The sequence below is a fragment of the Rhynchophorus ferrugineus genome, unplaced genomic scaffold (genome assembly GCF_030347505.1).
Source record: "Rhynchophorus ferrugineus isolate W39M unplaced genomic scaffold, kcgeb_rfMv2 rfM9, whole genome shotgun sequence".
Taxonomy (NCBI): domain Eukaryota; kingdom Metazoa; phylum Arthropoda; class Insecta; order Coleoptera; family Curculionidae; genus Rhynchophorus; species Rhynchophorus ferrugineus.
Window position 1 is genome coordinate 24,043,391 of NW_027472588.1, and position 23,386 is coordinate 24,066,776.

At 31.8% G+C, this 23,386-nt stretch overlaps 1 protein-coding gene across 4 annotated transcripts in view; it reads left to right on the top strand.

The window, feature by feature from the left end:
- The first annotated feature begins 6,782 nt into the window (after positions 1–6,782).
- Zasp52 (Z band alternatively spliced PDZ-motif protein 52) overlaps positions 6,783–23,386 on the top strand; it is a 98,395-nt gene continuing 81,791 nt past the window's right edge. For all 4 annotated transcript variants that reach the window (XM_076413314.1, XM_076413316.1, XM_076413313.1 and 1 more), the window contains exon 1: positions 6,783–7,146. In XM_076413314.1, coding sequence (XP_076269429.1) covers positions 7,042–7,146 — 105 coding nt within the window. In that variant the 5' untranslated portion in view covers positions 6,783–7,041. The remainder of the gene's footprint in view (positions 7,147–23,386) is intronic.

Consider the following 23,386-nt stretch of genomic DNA (forward strand, 5'->3'; position numbering starts at 1 on the left):
TTAAATGGCCTTACTCCTAAACTGTGTTTTGTATCTATTTCTTCATTCAGGTATTAATCACTGAACCCTCAAAATATCATTTTCGATACTAATTACTTTTGTTGTTTGATTTTAAGAAATCTGCTGTTCAGTCCCATCAAACACTTTTAGAATCTTGTGGTAATACTGTTGCGTTATATATCAATTGTAGTTTTTGGGTTTAAAGATTAGAGTGGTAATTATGAGGCCAATGACAAGGAATGCACTGGATAATCAATAATGTTCGAAGACAATTAATTGCACACTTTAGCATAAATTTACATAAATTTCTAGAACGTGAACCCAGCTCAAAACTCAAAAATTTTTCAGGCCACTTAGCAGTTGGTAAACCGATCGTTTCCAGTCGTTTACATCCGATGGGAAATACTCAAAAGGAATTAAAATGGATACCACACAAATGATTGAACATCTCATTTCAAACCATCTCAATATTACGGTTGCATTGTTTGTCAGATATGAAGGAAGAATTTTCTGTTATGTATTGTTACTGGCGATGGAAAGTGCATTTACTACGATAATCTCAAATTCAAAAAGACATGGACTGAGAAGTGGGGGGCGAACGGGACACCATGTTGTACAGAAAGCGATTATCGCATTACTATTGGCAAAATATAAAATCGTATTCGCTGCTCTTTCTGACCTACGCATGTTTGGTTTCGGAAAAATGTTCAATAATATGTACCGATAGCCTTTTATTCCGGTAGTTATAAGCGATCAGCGGGCGCTGGTTTCAAGGTTGATAAAAGGACGCTTTCTAGTGTCCTTGCTTTTCTTTTGTGTCTGTGTATACATCAACTGGACCAAACTTAGATATGGCTAAAGATGACTTCTACCACCAACTTCAAGAAAATTTTAATCTGATATATCTATTCTGGTAGGATATTTTACAGGACATCTATTTACGTTTACTGTCATTTGCATCATTAAGTAACTTTGCAGAACTTGCGGAATACCAAAAGTCAGAAGGAGTTTGAAATCGAAGTTACAAATAAATTCCAGGTATTAAAACACCTAAACAATACAGAGATTGATGTAATATAAAATCACATATCTGAAACAATTGTTGGATGCACCAGTAAAGTATGTCCACAAGCTGGTTATAAAACACTTCCCTGGATATCCGATTGGTCTATAGATGGTAGAAGATCGAGAACAAGCACATTTAATCGATTTAGAATATACTGAGAATGTGATGCTCATCTCGAATGATATAAGGAGTTATTCATGCAGTTTTATAATCACGATCACAGGATTTAGCAAATTAGTGACCAACTGACATTCCAGAAACTTTATATCATAATGACGAGCCAACAAAGGCCAGATGCAATTAAGATCACTAAAGTATGGTAACACAGCTGGAGTCGACCAAAACACGACAGAAATTATAAATGCCGGTGGGGAAATATTGTTTCAACCACTTCACCTGCTGCTCCATACTTGACAATCGGAAAGAGAATCATTAGTATGGAACAGAGCGATAATTGAACCTGTATTGAAAAAAGGTGACAGTACACAGTGTAAGAATTATCGAGGTATAATTCTCCGATTAATTGTCGGGAACGTGTTTATCAAGATCATAAATATGAGACTTCAAAGAGCTCGCGAGGAAGCAAGCCGAGAATAATAGACAGAATTGATATCTAATTGAGGTAGTAAAGGTAAGATTTTCGCGCTATGCAAGCTGATGGAAGAAAGTGTTAGATGTGGAAAACATTCATTGTCGTTTTTATTGATTGTTGCTTTCAACTGCTACACTGGCCCTAATTTTTGGCAGCTTTATATGCTTTACGTGTTCCCCTAAAGGTTGTTAGAGACGGTGATCACCAAGGAGATATCGTCTCTTCACAGCTTTTCAACATAGTAGTCGACAATATTGCGCGAAAAGTGTTTTAGAAGAAACATGGCGTTCAGTAGAACGCTAAAATCTGTTTAATCAATTTTGTGTTTGGTGAAATCGTGCGGCACCGAGAGCAACGAATTGCTTGAGAAGTAGACATTTTCCTCGAATATCGGTTGGGGTCTAGCTGTGGCTACAATATTTTCTTCCAATAAATCGCCACTTCTTTTCATAAAATAAAATAGTTTCAAAGTAAAGTTCATTACATGCCTGGTCGATAGGATTCTAAGGAGATCATCAAAGCTGTTCTCTTTTCAATTCGTTAAATTAATAGAAGTCAACTTATTTATGAATATGAATCAAATGTAGTAGATGAGAACCAAGTTGTTTAATTGTTATATTTATATATTTGTTGGTGATCAACGTTTTACATATAATACTTCCTTAATGTCCATCACTGAAGACTTTTTAATACTGCATTGGAAATTTGTTGGTCAATCAATGAAGCTTAATCATATTCGGTTTGAATTTTTTATTGAATTGGAGTTAAATGTTAAATATATTCAACTTGTGAAGTCTTGTAACATATTTAGAAAAAAATTAGATGTTGTTGTAGTTGTGTACATAGGAAGGAGTAATGATAACGTGGGATACGTAAATGTAATAAATGCTACACTTTTGCCTCCCTTAGGGTGACAGGTAGTGATATTAAAAAGAGACTTCAAAAAGATTCCTGGAGTTTCTCAAGTGTGTCCGAAATCAATACTGCATAATAGAAATTTTAAGCTGGTTGAAATTTTGCATATTTCATGTTTTGAAAGACTTGATGTCATGTGGGTATGTTGCGTTTTTAAATATAAAATACTGCATTCTTCGCAAATTAGATTAAAATTGATAATATTTGTGTATGTGATGATCTGTAAGGACCTGAAAGATCACAAAACGTGTGTTGAAGGTAATCAACGACTCCTAGCCATAAACTATTTCATAATTATATATAGTAATTATAATTATATATAGTAAGAAACATTCAAGCTTTAAAAAACACCCCTAGTCCACCAAAGACGGTCTGCTGAATGTGCTGACGGGCTGTGAATTAACATAGTCTACTGGAATTTAGACAGAAGCTTGCAGTTTAGGGTGAATGACCACTAAAGGCGGATTGTAGTAGCTCAGTTTCTTAGCTGTAGACTATTGGAATCTGGAGTCACCAAAATATGGAAAAGCTTTTTGTATAGCCATTAAATCGTGGCGACGAGGTTGCCATAAAATGTATATTTAAACACATTTTGTGAAAACAATTTATCAGGAGAGTAAAAGTTTAGATAAAAGTGATCTGTACAATTAATTTCAATACATAATGGCTAAGCCACAACACCTTCAGTTGATTTATGAATTGAATCATCCGCTCTTTGAATCCGCTCGATCAACTGCTAATAATTGAAACCCCTCAAATGCCAAAATGGAACATTGTTACCAACAAAAAACTCTTGAGAAGCCCGAAAAGACAAGTCGTCCGAAAACAAACGAAAATCGAGATTATTTGCTTCAAAATCCCATCTAAACATACAACAGTTTCAGTGCCCTGACAGAAGAAACAGAAGAAACCCAGAAAAATAAAGAAGCCCAACCAAAAACAATTCCCAGACCACCCTCAGTAACAACATATAAGGTAGGTGTTATTAAACATCTACATGACTTGCTCAAGGAAATAGCAAATAATTATACAATAAAAACAATCGGATTTGAAACAGTGAAGTCCATAAAGCGTTGCAACAAAAACTTTATCCAGCACTGAGAGAAAAAGAAACTTATAGCCACCAAGAGAGCCTATACCATTTAACTCGCCTAATGCACCAATACAACATCCTCATATATCATACGCACACGCAGTAACCAACAGTCAGACCCAACCTAATACGCAGACAACGCCAATCATCACTGAATCTGTAAGTGATATCAGTAAATTAGAGGAAATTATGGGTAAACTTATGGAGCAAATGAGTACAATGATGAGTTTACTCACCGTCGTCGTTACCATGCTAGTCTAATGACTGATAGCCATTAAGGCAAATACAATATAGACGTCTGGAATGCTAATGGACTTCAGCAACATATCAGGGACCTTAAAATATTCTTTTATGAACAAAATATTGATATCATGATGGTATCCGAAACACATTTCACGGATAGAAATTATTTACGGATTCCGAAATAGAGGCTGTATCACACAAAACACTCAGTTGATAAAACACATGGAGGAATATCTATAATTATCCGTGAAAACATAAAACACTGCGAAAGATAGAAATTCGAATTCAGCCACCAGTGTAACCATTGAAGAAGTGCACGGGCCATTAACAATGAGTGCTATCTATTGTTCACCTAAACACAACAAGACTGATCAATACCATGGTTTCTTTAACACGCTTGGTAATAGATTCATTGCCGGACTAGACTACAATGCAAAACATGTAACGTGGGGTAATTAATAATACCAAAAGGCAGAGGATTGGTCAAAGCAATGAAGGCACATAATTTACAGGATATCTCTACTGGTGAGCCAATATATTGGCCGTCAAACTAACTGGCCATTATTTAGAAAGAAATTAGACAGTCTAATATCCCTAAATTTACCTCTCAAAACAGAAAGGGATACACAAATAGCAGCAAAAAATATAACAAAAATTATAGAAGAGGGCGAAAAACGCAACTTCTAAGAGCGCGACATATTAAAAATTTAATTATATATCATATACAATTAAATAAAAAAAATTTGAAAAGAAAAAACTGGGAAAAACTTGGCAGCAAATCAGAACAGAAGAAAATAAGGGGAAATTCAGCAAGGCAATAAAAGAGCTGCAAGAGCTAATGAAAACGAATATAATCAAGGAATTCGCAACTATTTAGAACACTTAACGCCAACTGATTCAACGGAATATTATCTCTGGAAAGTAACAAAAAAGATTAGAAAACCTGAACAGCATAACCCACCCACTAAAATTAACAACAATACCTGGTAGAAATGATAAAGATAAAGCGGAAGTTTTCTGTAAACACTTAAAAACAATATTTAATCCATACACGCCTAAAATATTCGCAACAGAAGAAAATAACATAGTTGACCTTCTTAACACTCCGTTTCAAATGGTTCTGCCACATTAGAACTTGACTGTTCAGGAAGTAAAACAAATAATCGTTAAAGAAATTAATGCAAAAAAGCTCCTGGTTTTTATCTAATTACTGGAAGAATCTTAAAGGAGCTCTCAGAAAGGTGCATCAATTTAATAACATTCACATTTAACGCCATGCTAAGACTTAATTATATTCCTAGCACTTGGAAAGTGGCTGAAATCATTATGATTCTTAAACCTGGGAAAAAATTAGAAGACGTCTCCTGTTGTCGTCCTATAAGCCGTTACCTATGATTTCTAAACTTTTTGAGAAACTATACATTAAGAGACTTAAAATAACCGCAGAACAGAGAAATATTTTTGAAAAACAAATACGTAAATTAATCAACCAAATTAACAAAAATTTAGACGATAAAAAATATTGCTCTTCTGCATTTCTCGATGTATATCAGGCTTTCCACATATTGTGGCACGCTGGACTGCATGTTAAATTGAAAAAGCTTTCGCCTCATACGCACTTTCAACTGCTGAAATCATACCTCACAGACAGACATTTTATTATCAAACAGGGTGACTACACTTACCTACACCCAATATATTCGGGTGTTCCATAGGGCAGTGTTCTTGGCCTATTGTATATAGCTTACTAACTAACTTGATGATAAAACCACTGATACAGTGGTTTTATCATCACACGAGGATCCATTATCAGCCACAAGAAACCTCCAACTTTTTCATAACAAAGTCGAATTGTGGTAGAAAACGTGGTGTATCAAAGCAAATGAAATAAAATCTACCCATGTGACATTCACCCTTTGTAGAACATGTCTCTCAGTAAAATTGTATAATCATAAAAATAATTGCAAACAGACAACGTTAAATATAAGGGAATGCACTATGATCGAGGGTTCACCTGATAAAAGCATATAGTGAGAAAACGATGACAGCTTGAGCTTAAACTAAGCGAAATGTATTGGCTGATAGGGCGTAAATCTAAATTATCATTCGATAACAAGGTTTTACTGTATAAGCCAATACTTAGGCCTATTTGGACCTATGGTGTTTAACTGTGGGGAACTACTAGCAAATCTAACATAGATATCCTCTAGAGAGGACAAACTGAGTCAGCGCGATTCCCCTTAGAACCCATAACGTGTGATTCTAAGAGTAAGTGCAAAGTATTCTGAAAGACTATTAGTGCATCCCAATGCACTTGCCAAACAGTTAAATGTGCGAGAAGGCAGTGTAGTGCATAGGTTCAAACATAAACTACCATACGAATTGATTAATAGACACATAGAGTCAGATTTAATAATCTCTAGAATAAGCTAGAATAGTCTTTAGAATAAGTTAGGATAGAGTTTAAAAGAAGTTAGAATTGTATCTAGAATAATATTTAGATTATAAGTTGTAAAGCAGATCACTTACTGAAATGATCTTCTACATGTCAGGATGTTTATATTATATGACGGAAATAACATAATAATACTTATTGCCTACGATTGTTGAAGTTTTAAGAGATTAATTTAAAAAAAAGTCGATTAAATCGTTGACTAATTTGCATCTCCTGTTCAACAAATGCTTTGACAATTATTTAAGAATTAGTAATTTATAGTTAACACAATGTTGTTATTGAAAGACAAGAATCTTCTGAGTACAACAGCATCAATAATCAGAGTATGCTGCGGAAAGCGATCTTCTTGCGCCGACCTAGTTACCCGAACACCGAAATTCGTCAATCAGTATATATTTCGGAGCGCACGGCATAATTTACGAACGACTTAAACTAAAAATATACCGTATCGGACCTGCCCCACCACGCCGCGCTTCGCATGATGGCGGTAGCTTCGCGAGCGTGTCCGTTCAAAATCGCTAACTAAACGCTTTTCATTTGGCGCGCGTATTCCCGTAAATAAAACGCGTGAAGTCCTTCGCTCAACGCCTGGTCGCTTTGCCATCGCGTTCGTTTGTCGGCAACAAGCAGTGTCGTCTTTATCGTCCCTACAACACAGATAGTGCGAATCACCACTAATGGCCAACTTAGTCACCGTAAGGCTCAACAAGGGAGACTCTCCCACCTGGGGTTTCCGTCTCCAGGGTGGTAAGGATTTCGGTACTCCCTTGGTCATCCAAAAAGTAAGTACTCGCGAGCTGTATTCTGATCGGGGAGAGGACGTTGTGGTGCCAGACGTCGCGAGAGTTCCGGGCGCAAAAAATGCGACCCAAGGGTCGCGTCTTGTGCCTGCCAATTACATAATTGTGTACGGCCCGGCGTAAAATTAGAAAATATTATTTTTAGAGGTATCGAAAAACATTTGCGCGGCGCGAATTTTTACATAGTGTTTCATCTTGACATATAAAAGTTATATATAGACGCGGGCGAAATCCGACACCGGCCTACGTTCGCAAAATCGAAGTCGCGACCGGAAATTCTTATCGTCGATTTTTTGCCGAACCTGTTGTCTTTTGTTTCGCTTTTTTCTGCTTTTTTTGATACACTCCGGGGGCAAACGACGATGACCCAGGTTTGCTGACTCGTTCGACCTGCGTCACCGACCTGGTCATCCGATACTGATTCAGGTGACGTCAGCGTCTTTCTTCGCATTCATTTTCTGTTACTGAAAAATAACATACGTTAATGAATTATATGCGCTGTATAATTATCACGCCAAATATACATTAGTAATTCTTCAACAGATTGAATCACTTTATGATTTAGATTGCTTTCACAAAGTTATTTCTTCAGCTAATGTTAAAATATATCTTAAGGACATTATATCAATATAATACGTTGAAGACTTTATGTCAGTTCTACCATCCAATAGAATTAGATATTGCAGAAACTATTGCTTCTGAAGACATGTAAGACATTTTCTGAATAAATCATGTAAAGTTTTATAGTAACAATTCAATCTTTACTTAACATTAAAGAAAAATCTCAATCTCCCTAATCTCAATCATTAAACAAGATTCTCAGAAGTACCAGGTAGCTTGTTAGTTATTTAATGATATAATTCATTCTGGCTATTAAATTATTTAATACCCTGTACAATAAAACATTACGTGTAATGATATCATAAATAACATAGATGTTATATATTAGGCCTATAAATTAGACTTAAAGAATTTTTTTAAATTTGAAGCACTATTGTGAAAAATCAGTACAATGTATTTTAATTATTGTATTATCTATCGATAGCCGATACCTTTTCCGATCTTTTACTCAAGAGATTCTTGCCTAAAGAGGAGAGAGAATGTATTTTTTGAAGCTATTTATGAATGAATTTATATGTCAGGGCAAGTAGTAATCAGAAGAAGTAAAGTCTGGAGGATATTGCGGGTGAGATAGCATTTTGCATTTCAATATTTCCAAGTATGTTTTCACTAGTTTTGTGACAAGTTTATATTCCAGTTATTCCAGTGCAGTACTGGGCTCAAACTCATAAAAGGCTCATTTATAGTTTTATTAGGGTTTAGCAGCTCATAGTAAACCACATCAAGCTGAGCAATGGTTTTTGCCGTTGATGTTGATGCATGGTCAGATGGTTCCCACGATTTTTTCGCTTTTGATTTCGTGAAAGGTCCACTTTTCATTACCAGTAACAATCCGATGCAAAAAACCCGTTCGATATTGCCGCTGTAACAGCATTTCAAACATGTCCAAATGCCTTTCAATGCCTCTTGGCTTCAATTCATACGGCACAAAATATTTGAACTTTTGGAAAGGGCATTGGTAATTCTTTCTTGTTTTACGCCCAACAATTCTGCGTATTCTTCTTGAGTTTTATAGTGATCATCATAGAGTAATGATTTCAAATACCTTTCTTTAAATTTGTTTAACTGTCCAGAAAGCTTTTGTCTTCGACGTCAAAATTGCTACTTTTGAAACGTCAAGACCAACATTCACAGGTTGAAATCGATGAAGTTTCACATAACATTCGACGACGAAGCTGACGAAGTTTCTCCATAATATAGTGAAAATGTAACTTCCCGTAACTAAAAGAGACTTCCCGAAAATGCTATTTACTGGGTATAAATTCAGATGTACTGAAAAGTGAAGCTTTGGTTATAAATGTACCAGATGCGATTTAATTTGCAGGCATGTGCTACGAATCCCTTATATTTATTCATAGGTCTGATACATCCCTTATAAAATAAAAACAATTTTTGGAATCAATTATAAATACTCGTTTAACTAATTAAAACAATAAAATCTTATTTATTGCGTATGTAAACATGTTCTATTAAATATAATAATATTTTATAGAGTTTATCTAAGTTCTTTTACGATTCAATTAAATTAGTTATTGCAGAAAATATTGCTGTTAAGAACTGTTCTGAATAATTTATGAAAATATTTTATACTAATAATTCGTTATTATATATAGTTAGTTCAGTTGTATTAATAATTCATTACATTTTAAAATTTTTAAAAGATTTTAGAAGTACTAGTTAATTTGTTCGTTATTTTGTGATACAATTCACCCAGATGTTTGAATTAATTAATTATTATTTACTATAATGTGTTATAAATCATTATATGTATTAATGTTATATATTGATAGCGTAAATGATGTTAAAATATATAAATATTAAAAATATTTCATTATGGAAGTTAAATTCAAGTATTTCAAATTATATGAAGGTTTCATATAAAGCAAACTTACTATAAATAATATAATAAAATACTTGGTTATTAGATAGCCAATATCATTAGCTGACTTTACGAAATAAATTTTTGGGAACGACATGGGCTGCTTTAAGTAAGAAATTAAGGGGAAATACAAAATATGCGTATAAGAATCTACATAGTAACCGCCATAACTTAAAAATTGATGCTAAGCATAGTATGTCAGTGATGATGCTAAGGAAAAGGGTCCTAAACGAGCTAGTATAATTATATTTTTACTGGTAACATCAAAAATTATTAATAAAATATTTCAATGGTTTTCTTTCATCAAATTCATTGTTAGGTGTACTGTTTGCATCACATTCATATATTTTCATCAATGCCATCCAAAAATAATTTAGCGTCATGCCTCAAATCGTTTCGGTTTTTCATGAAACACACTTTAATATCTCTGATAGTGTTGCATCAGCTTATTAGTATCTATATCCAACGATATCTGAAGTTATTAATGGGAATATTGTTTAATGTATTATTATTTTTTGTCTATTCGGTGACGAAATTGGGAATTTTTCGTTTTATCGCATCTTTTTTTAAATGTTGATAATGATAATGCATATTTGATAAAATCACTTTGTTGTCAGTCGGTGAAACTTATCTTTTCTATTGTTTAGCGTTGACCGATAAATGGTTATTTTTATATGAAATGCGCATCAATTAAAATAATTTAATTGTTATAGAGAATTTATGTTTTGTATAGCTTTGTTTAGAAAAAATCAGTGGTGTATCTAAAGATACAAAGTCTGGTAAAAAATAGTGTGTGGGATAAGGCTTTTCCTTTAAGAATTTCCATATAAATTTCTTATGTTTTAAAACAATTCGATCGCAATTTCACTTTTATAAAGACAGTTCAATGCTCTATTCAAAGGTATCAATTCCATTTTCTAACAAATCTGGGTGATTTAGTTTTGCTAAATTTAGTTAAAAATTAATATTAAATTTTTAGTGCTAGTTTTGAGCAGACTATAGGGAAGTGAAGGATATGTATTATACGACTGGCTAGTTGAATGCATATGAACTTAAATCAAATGAATAATATTTTAATTCATATTGCTTATGTAGGACCTTTTCATTATTTCCGGGCTCATATTGAACGATATTGTTTTGAAAAACATTTCATTACAATACGATCAAATGTATCAATATTTTAGGATAATTAGTGGGATTAGATGTTGAAAAGCTGAATTAGACACATTTCGTTATCCGTAGGGGTTCAATAAGATTCCGATAAGATTATAGCAACGGTTGTTGAGATCGCGGTTGACGAGGGAATCTATACATGTACGGATTAAAAGGAGGAAAGCATGCAATTTTGTTAGATTTATAGTTTAATTTATTTATATACTATTTACTTATATGTAAATATAAAATTTACTTTAACTTATATTTAACTTGCCGACAAAAACATAAAATAACAAAAAAACAAGTTATAATAAGTTATATGTGGTTAGAAAATACAAAGGTAACTAAACAAAGTTTATTTAAAAAAATGTTGTTGGCTGTTTATTTTTTTCTTAATGTCTTTGTGTGCTTCTTTATACGGTTATAGTAAACCCTCTAGACCATTATTAAACTTCATACTTCGTTCCATTGAAAGATCCAGTTCCAAAACCAAATCCTGCAGTTAATGAGCAGACGACAAAATCTTATTTATTTTGTCTAAAGTTAAATACGTAGTTAATTTTCCATCTGATTCTTGAGAAGTATGATCTTCATCATTTGATTAATTATTTATATTCCTTTTCAAATTTTTAACGAGTTCCTATTCTGTGAGTTCATTGTCATTAGTAGTTAAAACTTCTTCAACATGTGTTAATCTTCAAAACTGTCTCACTATATTTGATGCAGAACTTATAAAATGTTAGTGATTTCGGCTTTTTTTCCGGCAATGTTGAGATATCGATAACAACTTCCGGCCATGGATTTTTCCAGCATTCATTAATAGTTGATGGTCTTAAATCACTCGCTGCATCTGTAATAATAGTTATGCAATAAGTAATCTTAAACTGTTCCAACTTTCGGCAACAGTCAACGAAAGATCCGCGAATAAGCGAAACCATGGTTGGTAAGACCGTGTATAATGAGGGATTATTGTATGTTTTTTATTCACTAAATACCTTAATATAATATAAATAAAAACTTCTATTGCACTGAGGTACTAAAATCATCAATTAAATAAACAACACAAAGTTGATGTCAAATATAATATATTTCAATATTATAGTAACAACATCGATATATTTAATTGTGTATATTCACATAGTACTGATGTACATTTGTTTTTATTCAAATTGTCTGCAGTTTCAATTACTCATATATTTTTGGCCTTCCTCTACGTTCTCCTTGTTTTTAAATTCTTAGACTTACTCGACTCAGAAAGAAAAGAGAAAAATATGTGATGCTGATACAAAATCCGAACTAATTCAGTTATGCAACATGTGATGTCCAACGTTAAGTAAGTATTCGTATATTGTAATTTGATAAAATATGAGGTATTTTACGAACCTCAAAATTAATTTTGCGGTAATAATTCCTTGTTGCGGTAAGATAAGTATTTTGATTAACGTTATTACGTTATCTTAGTGTACTTAAATTGATACAAGTTTTAAGATTGAATATGTAACTTAATAATTATAAAAATATCATTTACAATCATTTGAAGTAGATATTCATTCAGATAAAATATATATTGGTTGAAAACGGAAGGAAGAGGAAGTTTGGTTCAGCTGTCACATAAATATCATACGATTAGATTTTCCAATTTTAGTTATGTAGTGTTATTAAGTTATTTATTTTTAACAGATAATTTAATTAAATATGAATGTATTATTGAAGTGTTTTGGTACTAACATGAGAGTTATATACGTGTTTTATGTATTTTATTTAATTTTATTTTTTTGCGAACTATGTTGAATAGTACAATTTTTCTTTCTAGTATTGGTTGATGTTAATTTATAGCTATTATATTAATTTTATATTATTAAATATTAATAATATTTTAAGGTATTACATTTATGCAACTGAACTGTACTCCCTTTATACAGCTGAATAACAATAAAATTAGAGTTAAGTGAAAGTTTAGCACTTTGACTTCTTGACTTATATCATAACATACTAATTAGTTTTTAGCGAACATTTAATTAGTTTCAATACATGTAATTAAATTAGGTGTAATTTCTCTCATATCAATTTTAAATTATTGTCGACGACATTGGGGGCTTAAATAAATATTAAGAGAGAATGTTTCATGCCTTTGTGTATTTTGCTGATTTGTATTTCTATTACTTCAGAACCTTCTTGTACATTCATATTATTCTCAATAAAGAATTCAGCTATTAGAGTTATTATTACAATATCAACCACAGATTCTTTAAGGCGTTTGTAGTCTAATATTTGGTTATGATTTTTATGTTCGACATTGTTCGAACAATTGTATTTTATTGTTTATTTATTTATTTATTTATTTATCTATTTTATTATCTTGTCTATTATTGGCTTTTAATATGACACTACAATGATAGCGGAGCTGTGATCGCTGATGTAGCCCTGGTGACATCTAGCATATTCCGATTGAGAATTGATGACGAAAGGACCAAAAAGCATTGACAACTAACGGATCGTCTGTTATTGCAAGTCTCAATGCGATCTAGTTCGGATTCGAAATTCGATTGTTAAAGTTAAACTTAAGGTCTTTCTCTCCGATATCCTGTTAGAAAAGTAACTATATCTTTTAAGATGCGACAATCACTGCACACTTTTGGAATATTAATCAATATTTAAACAATTTTATGATAAAATAAAGGTAATTGGATGTTGCATGAACAATGAAATGAAATAAAAACATATTCCTGTTTGACTTTAAAAATATTAAAACCATTTTTATTGATTTTTATAAAATATGTCTTCATTTTAATGGAAATGGTTTACGATTATGATAATTAATCATTATTGATAACTTTAACAGATGAATTATCATTTCTGTTCATAAGAAATACATACTATAAAACTTTTTTTAATTATAAGAGAAGAGAATGCGTCGGGTTTTGTGAATTGTCGGTAAAATATTTAGATGTAACTAATTAAACATTTACTATATATATTGTCAATGCTTTACAAACATCATCAGTATTGAATAAATATTGATAGCAGCCCAAAAAAATTATATTTGTTAGTCTTATCAGCGCATATCGATTTATCGATTAAGTGTATTATATTTATGCAACTGAACTGTACTCCCGTTATACAGGTGAATAACAATAAAATTAGAGTTAAGTGAAAGTTTAGCACTTTGACTTCTTGACTTATATCATAACATACTAATTAGTTTTTAGCGAACATTTAATTAGTTTCAATACATGTAATTAAACTAGGTGTAATTTCTCTCATATCAATTTTAAATTATTGTCGACGACATTGGGGGCTTAAATAAATATTAATCTGCTTTAGACTTTAAACTGAAACTGCCTTGAACGTTCGACATCATCATCTATAATGGTGCATTGGTCAAGGGAATTTGCATTAACCTTATGTAAATATTTATTTGTACGCTATTATTGTAATTATGGGATTTAAATCAAACTCCGAAGCTATTAAAGAGCTTTATAAAATGGGAAATAAAATTAAAATATTGATTTTATATTTCTTTGGAACTGAAATATTATGATTGTATTAATGTTTATAAAATGTATAAATGAGCTGTAAACACTGTTCAATAGGATCTTATTAAATTGTTGGTCATGTGAAAACCAAAAATTACGACTTTTTATTAAAATAGTGACCTAATCGGCAATTTTACAGATTTGACAATGTAAGAGCAGTATATAGAAACTAGTTTAATATAATAGTCTTTAAAATAACATCTGAGGACTATATGAGATGTATTATATGCTCAATATAAATATCTGTTAAAAATCCTAGCCTAATTGATAAATTGTGGGTTTTAACATTTCTTTACATAAAATACTAGTTTTCAATGTTACATTTAGCAGTTTAGCATTATCGAGTTAGTAGGTGTATACAAACGCTAATCATACATACTCTGCAATTGTATTCATTATTACATTCAATACTGCAATATATTCATTACTTTGGTTGCTTCATTTCATGAAGTCTGCTGTTCCATCAAAACCTATATAACATAATTAGATATCTATGGTGCCACGATCTTATCACATCCCACATGTAGGTTTTGGTTTCAGCAATTTAAAATTGATAATCTTGATGCCAATACATTGAACTGCCTAGAGAAGGAAAATACCTCGAAAACAATGCACTATGGGACAATACTGCCGCTCAAACATTCAAATAATTTTCAGAGTGTTTGATAACCCAACTGTTTCCAAATGTTTACATGCGACGCGAGAGATCTGGGATCTGGGAATCCACATGAATTGATTGAAAATATAATTTCGAACTGTTGCAATATTGTGGTTGTAAAACAGTTGAGTAAAGTGTTTTTTGTTTGGTAAAAATGAAGAGATTTCTGTCACGCGTCTGACGTTGAAAAGTGAAATCTATTACGACAATCCCTAGCGCAAAAACGTTATGTGTTGCTTTAGGAGAGCTATCAACATACAGAAGAATGGAATCAGAATGTTAACGGCCAAAAGAAAGGACTAGTTTTGTATATGGTGGGATCAGCAAGATGTAGTGTATTATATATTGCCAGAAACAAAAGTTGTTACTTACTGCAGATGTCTAGCGACGTGAATTGATGAAATCAAGTAGTATGAGATTATACGTTACCAAAAAGACTAGTAATTGCCAGTAAAAGATGCAAAATCGTCTTCTTTTATGCCAACGGTCGGTCATACACACATTCGGGAAGAGTTGTCAAAGATATACTGCTGAAGATCGAAAGTTTTGCTACAACCAGCGTACTCAACAATACGATACCTTCTGGTTACCATTTGTTTAGATTGATACAACATGGTTTGGCTGGCATACGGTTTCTAAATATTGTAGAAATATGGAAAGGGATCAGTAATTGAACTATTATCAAACAAACATTATTATTTTGAGATGGTATTGTCATGTTGCCAGAAAGATGGGAAAAAGTTGCAAGGATCAAAGATCAAAAGTACTTTGACTAACAAATATTGTACCAATTTTTTTTCAATAATAAGCTTCTTAAGTGAAAATATGATCAATATACTTGCAAGTACAAAATAGTGTAAGTGTGGTAGCTAAACATTTGCATGAATTAAAATAAAATGTAATATGCCCAGTAATTAAAAAAATTCAAATTACTGGGTAACACCGAAAGTCTTCTGGTATGATTTTTAAGTTGGTCACTTGCCAGTCCGCAGGTTAAATGCGAGAACCGTAGTAGATCCAATCCAGATTAGCCCTAGTTGGAGAGGAGAAGAAAATGATACAAAAATAAATGATCTAAATATAAAGGAATATAAAATATCAAATTACCATAAATATTAAGAACGATTTCCTTGAATGGTAAATGTCTTTATCTGCACTTAAAGAAAAAAAAATATCAAGAAAATATAAATAAATAAAACTCAATTTTAAGTATGACTAATGGTGAATATATAATAATGGCGCCTGTATTATTATGGTATGGTATGCTCGTCCGTCTCTTCATCAAATGAGATCGGGTAAAATGCACCTTCCCAGAACGTGCAATTATTTTCTTTCCTGTTGCTGCTGCATCATAAACAAAAGTACGACGAGGCTGTTGCCGGCGATATAATAGTTTCATTATGAGCGGAAGTTTTGATAGCGTTCGGCAAATTTGCGATCGTTAATATGTCCGTTGTGTTCGATGCAACTTGCAGATGCATCGATTCGCTACATAGGCTGCAATGTTAATGCGTACTTAAATAAATTTGAATGAAAAAATATTATATTGTATACAATTTTTCGTCAATATGTTCAGGTAAGAAGTGTGGTTATATATATGTACCTATGGATTAGGTTGAAGGGTTTTTTAGTTAAGAGTTTGTGAAAAATCATCAATAGCCGCTTCTTTTACCTTTATTTCAGACAATTTACTGATTCGAAATAACGATGTATCTATTAGATATTCGATATTCACGAATTAACCTATTTTTTGGTATCTTCATAAGAACTGAAGCGCTATGCAGTAAAGTAAAATGAATAATATTGTTGTGTCTTTGCTAGTATTCCAACCGGCGTTCGCAGTACCCGAAGAAGCTCATAGTATACCACACCAAGCTGATCCCACCAAAATAGTGGATACAATGGACCATAAATAATTGATCCACTTTTCTCGCCGATAACAATATCATGCAACAAACTTTTCGGACTTTGCCTTTGAAGCAGCATTTCGCACATGGCCTTCTAATGTTTTCTCGCTTCAATACATACGGCAAGAAATATTCACGATTTTGAATCATTATCGCGTTTTTCAAGGTTTCTTGTGTTGCTCTCCACAATTCTGAATACTTTTCTTGAGTTTTACACGGATCATCATCGAGTAGTGGCTTCAAATCCTTTTCTTCAAATTTTTTTGGCTGTCCAGGACACTCTTTGCAGCACTTTTTAAATGCGGAAATGAATTTTCATATGTACAAATTGATAGAGCGTTGTGTCGATAAGTTTCACACACCTTTCGAAGATGATTAGTCGACATTTTATTGAAATTATAGTAAAAAAGTAAAACTCAATACAACTTATTTATTCGGCACAAATCCAGACATTTTCAATGCACTTTTATAATATATTAGTTATGATATTATAATAAACTTTTTTCATATTTATTCTGTGATTAAACTAAATGTGTTGCTAATTAACCAATTAATGTAACTATATATTTCTGCAAATTCTCCCTTATTATTTCACTCTTTTGCCCTTTAATGATTTATAGTCACACAAAAGGTGTTTGGTTAAAGCTATAGCTGTTAATTTGCTTGAGCAACTATTTTATTTGATTGGAATGGTGTGGTGATGAGTGTGATTTACATAGATGTACTATAGATATATTGAATTAAGTATCTCTGACTTTCAATAGTCCAACCTGCAAGCTTCTGTTCAAATTCTAGTAGGCTATGTTATTTCACAGCAACCATAGTTTGCCTTCGGTAGACTTATAACCGAACTGCGTTACTGTGTGAGTAGTCTACAGACTAGGGGCGTTCTTCAAAGTATGGTTTTTATAGATTGTAATAGTTTATGGCTACAGGATTTTGAGCACCTTCAGTTTATCTTTGATGGCTTTGCTGGAACTTCAGTTAACTGTGATAACGAATGAAGAACTAATTCGAGTAACTGCAGAATGATTTCCAGTTTAACATCAATCAATCTGCCTTCTTTTTTTTGATAATCAAGTTGATTCCGGTTAACTGAATGAATTTAACAGATAACATTTTATGACCTCTTCGGAATTCTATCGATGGCGCCAATAATGAAACATGTAGGGTAGTAAAAATAAAATGTTTAATTTACGTTAACGTGTAACAAATACTTTTATTTCTTGGTAAATAAAATACAAATATTCAACAAAACATTATAATGGTCACTATCTTAACATTCATCTATCAACTACGTCAACAAAATACTGTTTGAGGTACTCTAAGAAACTATATGATATGCAGTCAAGACCTCGGCTTTTGTATCCAAAAAGTGTACATCTCAGCATTTCTATCGCACAGTCCCGATACCAGGCTCGCCTCTATTAGTGAATGAGTCATCGGGTGCCCTCTATGCAATTCGTCAACAATGCCGTTACAAACGCTAGTTTATTTCAACGTAAAAGAGTGGTGACTTATTGAACTGACGGCTCAGATACTACAGATAGTTTTATATACTATTTTAATGTAAATACGTCGTTACACAACATCAGGCGATCAGAAAATAGACCGATTTCTTAGAATATCTAGTGTATTAATCGTGCTATATAATATTTCTATGTTTCGGTATATTTCGATATCTTTAATAATACCTTTGATTATTTGATATTTGATATCCTTAGGATCGATGTAGTAATATTTGTTTTCTGATAACACAGATACGTATTATCGGCATAATATAATATAAACTAAATTTGCGATTTGTATACAGCAAAGAACTGAGCAAATAGTTTGTTGTAGTTTAATATAAGTAGATATATAAATTTAACTGTAAGTCTATAAATTATAATACAAAATAATCAGTAGAAACCAATTCAACTGTATAAGTTTTTTTAATAAAAGTTATATTAGAAATCGATTCATATAAAAACATACTACTTCTAATAAAAATTTATAGCGTTTTAGTCAATTAAATTGAACATAAACTATCGGCTGAAATATTATTAGTAAAACTAATGCATAAGTTAACTTTTTGATTTTGTAGTTAAGAAAAGTTGCTGAAAAACCGTTCGTATTTTGTATATATTTTTATAGTTGAAATTATTGGGGAGTTACCTTGCTTTAATCATTCCTATTGAATGTATAATTCTTTATAGTAATAAGTAATAGGCCATAGATATTATAAATTTTTTTAGATACAGGGGATAGCAAAATATCTGTCAGGTGTATAATATAATAACTTGATATATACCCAAATTTGCTTATTAATAAAATGTTTATCCACATTTTGCTTTTTAAACAACTGAATTTCTTCACGGAATATATTCGTAGAGGGTCTCAATAGTTTCCAACGGAATTTTGCACCATTCTTGTATCAAAAAATCCGCAATTTCTTCAGTGATGTTGGAGATAAAAATCTATTCTTCACAGACAACCAAGCATCTCCTGTGCGTTCATAAATACATACAATTTAATTAGGTATGGAATTAATATGAACATAACAGAATGCTGCATAATTTATTGAACTCTGAAAAATGTGCTTTAAAAAGAGTCAGATAATCAATATGATGAAGATGACGATGAGTATAAACATCTTATATCTTGTTCTTAATTTCAAGTCCTTGATAGTTTATCAGACCTGAATATCAGTTGATAACTGTATTGGCATCTATTTCTTTTTTCCAGAGGTATATTTTTGTATCATTTTGAGGTTGAGTTTTATTGTATGTTTTTGATTTTTACAGTATAGGCTATTTTCCTGTTATAAAGTAAAGATGTGGACTTAATATATGTTATGCTTAATTAATTCATACAGAAATTGATTGAAATTGTAATTATTTTTTCACAAATGTTATTGTCCTTATTATAGTTATAGATATATAGGAGTAGGATGTATTGGACGTACACGTGGATTGATAGCATCAAAATTTAAAATGTATAAAACTCAATGATAACCATATTTCTTTCCTTTTCTCTTTTACCATTTGTTCATAAGAACTTAAAATCAAATAAATGTTCCCTCTAATCAAATCAAGTTGAATAAATTATGAGCATTATAAGCACATTGAGCACTATGAATATTTGCTGAGGATACTGATGATTATGGCTAAGTAAGTATCTGTGCCTATCGGTATATCGCTATTGAAAATGCCGGCTTGGCGCAGTGGTAAAGGCGACAGGACGGTCCTCCTACTGTAGCGATAGTCGCGGGTTCGAATCCTGCTGGGGCATGGTCGTAAATTTATGTTCGTGATTGTTTAATATTTGAGATTGTCCTAGGCAAGAATGCAGAATCCGACAAGGACAATGATTCCAGTCACACCAGTAACCAGGCTCGGTAAGACCGGATGTATTCTGGAATGATTTCTAAGTTGGTCACTCGCCAGTAGGTAGGCTTAATGCCGAGGATCGTCGGTCGGAGCCCACAATAATCTGTAGGTCAAGTCCAGATAAACCTTTAGTTGGTAGAACGAGACTTTAAAATATATATATATATATATATATATATATATATATATATATATATATATATATATAAAGATTAACAAATGGACTATGGATTGGAAAAACTATTTATTATCTCGAAATCTGTCCATATCACTTTTGTGTTTCGGCGAAAATCTAATTATATCACTTGAGAGATGCCAAGTTTTTCGAGAAGAGTCAGCGAAATACTCAACATCCATCTCGATGGTAAATTATTTCCAATATAATTAAGAATTATTTTATCAGACAATTATAAATCATATTATGCAAATATAAGATTGCACTAAGAGATCAAACTGACTAGTAATACTGCCAAAATAATGTTCTTCGGTTAATTACCAATGCCTATCGCTGCGTAATCAAAGAACTGCGCGATGACCTCGAAATCAAATGGACCTACGCACTTTTCCAAAACCCCTTAAACCCTGTAATTAAAAACGCGCAGGAAGTTAGAACTTTGAAGCGGACGAAATCACATGAACTTATATAGTGCATAAGTGTTAGTCTTAACTTTAGTTTAAGCAGTATAATTTAACTTTAATTTAAGAAATTCACACTGATAAATTTATCTGGCACTCGCCTTGCTTGTGTATAGGTACAAGTACAACATAATAACAGTATTAGATTACTTTGCAATTAAGATTCCATAAAGCATCTATTGTAAGATTAAATATAAAAAGAAGCATATTAAATAAGCTTTAGAATGCTTGAAAATGTTGTTCCGATGACTATATAACATATGTATGCACATACTATCGGTATATAATCAAACTTTCTCATCGTCGAAGCCGTCTCCCAATTTTTCGCGAGCAATATTTGCAATGTTAAACAATACGTTCGAAGTATTTTTATTGTTGTATTTAGGTGACATTTGAATACATTTACATTATATCGCAGTCGGCTGTTTTAATGTTATATAATGCGATAGCATTTCTACTCGAAATAAATAAATAAACACGTGCATTTGCAACTATTAAAATGAACGTTCGTCTTTCTTTCTTTCTTTTCGGTACAATTCACGAATTTCAATACCAAAGAAGAAAGTTCCTATGCTCGATGATCTCACCAGTTTATTTTCGTCAGTTTTTTTTTTGGTTCTGGGAATTCTAGAGTAGGTAAATGTCATGAGATGGTGTTGCCCTATTGTCTGAGCATATTGTTCATTAGGGGTTTTAGTTTATAGTAGTTGTAACAAAGGAAGTATATTATATATCTATTATATATTTATTCCATAAACATTAATGTGATTCCGTCCCCAAAAGTTCCTTATATATTTAATATGATATTTGATTTGCTATATGATCCGAATAATAAAATAAACACTTTATGTAGTTAAAATAAACTTTTTCAACGTTTATTTAAAAAAAAAAATATTAAGAAACTGAACTTTTAGGGACAGTGAGTGAGTGATTGAAAATAAGTTGTGTCTGAGGTATTCATGAAATTCTTCTTTATTCATATTTAGTGTCATATTTGGCACGAAACACTGTATCACAGTACAGTATTATACTAAATTTAAGGACATTTGTTGATTCATTCTAAAAATTCCAACGGGGTTAAACACTGTGATTCTAGTGATGTCAGTTCATGTTACTTTTACAGAAGATCTCCTGAAATCGTTGCACGTATAGTCGTCCTACTAGAATTACATGTCGTTTATGTGCATATCGTTAAATTTGGGTGAAAATAATTGGTAAACAATGACACCATCTAATCGGAATCGCCACTAAACATTCACTTCTTGTAGATGCATTTCCATCTAATGAAATTTGTATTGATTCATATCAATAAGTCGGTAATCATGTTTATTTTTATTGCTTGGGCGTACTACTTAATCATGTAGTTTAAGATGGTTATTATATATATAGCCGAAAGAATGATAGCCATAGGCTGCCAGCCTGCCGCAATATATTAACTGGATATAACTATCCTCTTTGTGAAATTAAATTTTTCGAGTTTACTGTATATAATCTTGATGTACTTTATCTACATATACAGCCAATTTGTTATTTTTATCAAATTATTTTCAATAGTAGGAATAAAACAACTGAACCTATAGGTAATAAAACTGTCAGTTAAAAAAATAATACGAAGTTTGATCCACCTTACTAATTAATTATCAAATAAGTAATCCGATATATCTACATTATATTTGTGTATACTGGTATTTTCTATGATATATTTATATAAGGTAATGTATTGTTTCATACAGAAAAAAACATTTATTCTAGTTATTTATATATTTGTTAGTCATGCATTTTACCGTTCAAAAGTTTGGAAAACAATAACGTAATAAAAAACGACAATAAAACGGATAAGTTGTGGTAAATTGAAAAAAAAACTGTTCATTTAATTAAAGATTGAGATTAGTTATAAGGATATTAGTATAATATATTTATATAAATTCTGTAGAAACTTTTTTAAATATTTTAACGTGAACGATAAAAGAGCCCATCTGATCGGTTTATTGGGTGAAGATTCCACTGAAATCGAAGAAGAATTCCATAACAGTATTAATTATCAATCAAGAGACGAACTTTATGTTATAATAGTTTATGTTTGTGATGATGATAATCCTCAAATATAAAAAAAGGAAATAGAAAACGAGAAACCTGAAACTACTGATCTATGAAACTACTACAGACCGTTGTTATAAATATGCCAGAATAAAAATATTTATTTTCATGAAAATCTTTTAAAACTAAATGACCTAAGCATTAGGGTTTTGATGTTATAATGCGTTAGCTTACTAATTGCTAGATTTTTCGGGCTATAGAAAACATATCAATAAAATACTAACTTTCATGCAACATACACAACTATTTTCAAACGAAGCTGCAATCGTTGACCACCAATTAAACACAACCTTTATGATTTAATTACACCATACTGATCAACCGGTGATTCACAGCTAATAAGAGGAGTTTTATTTCTATTT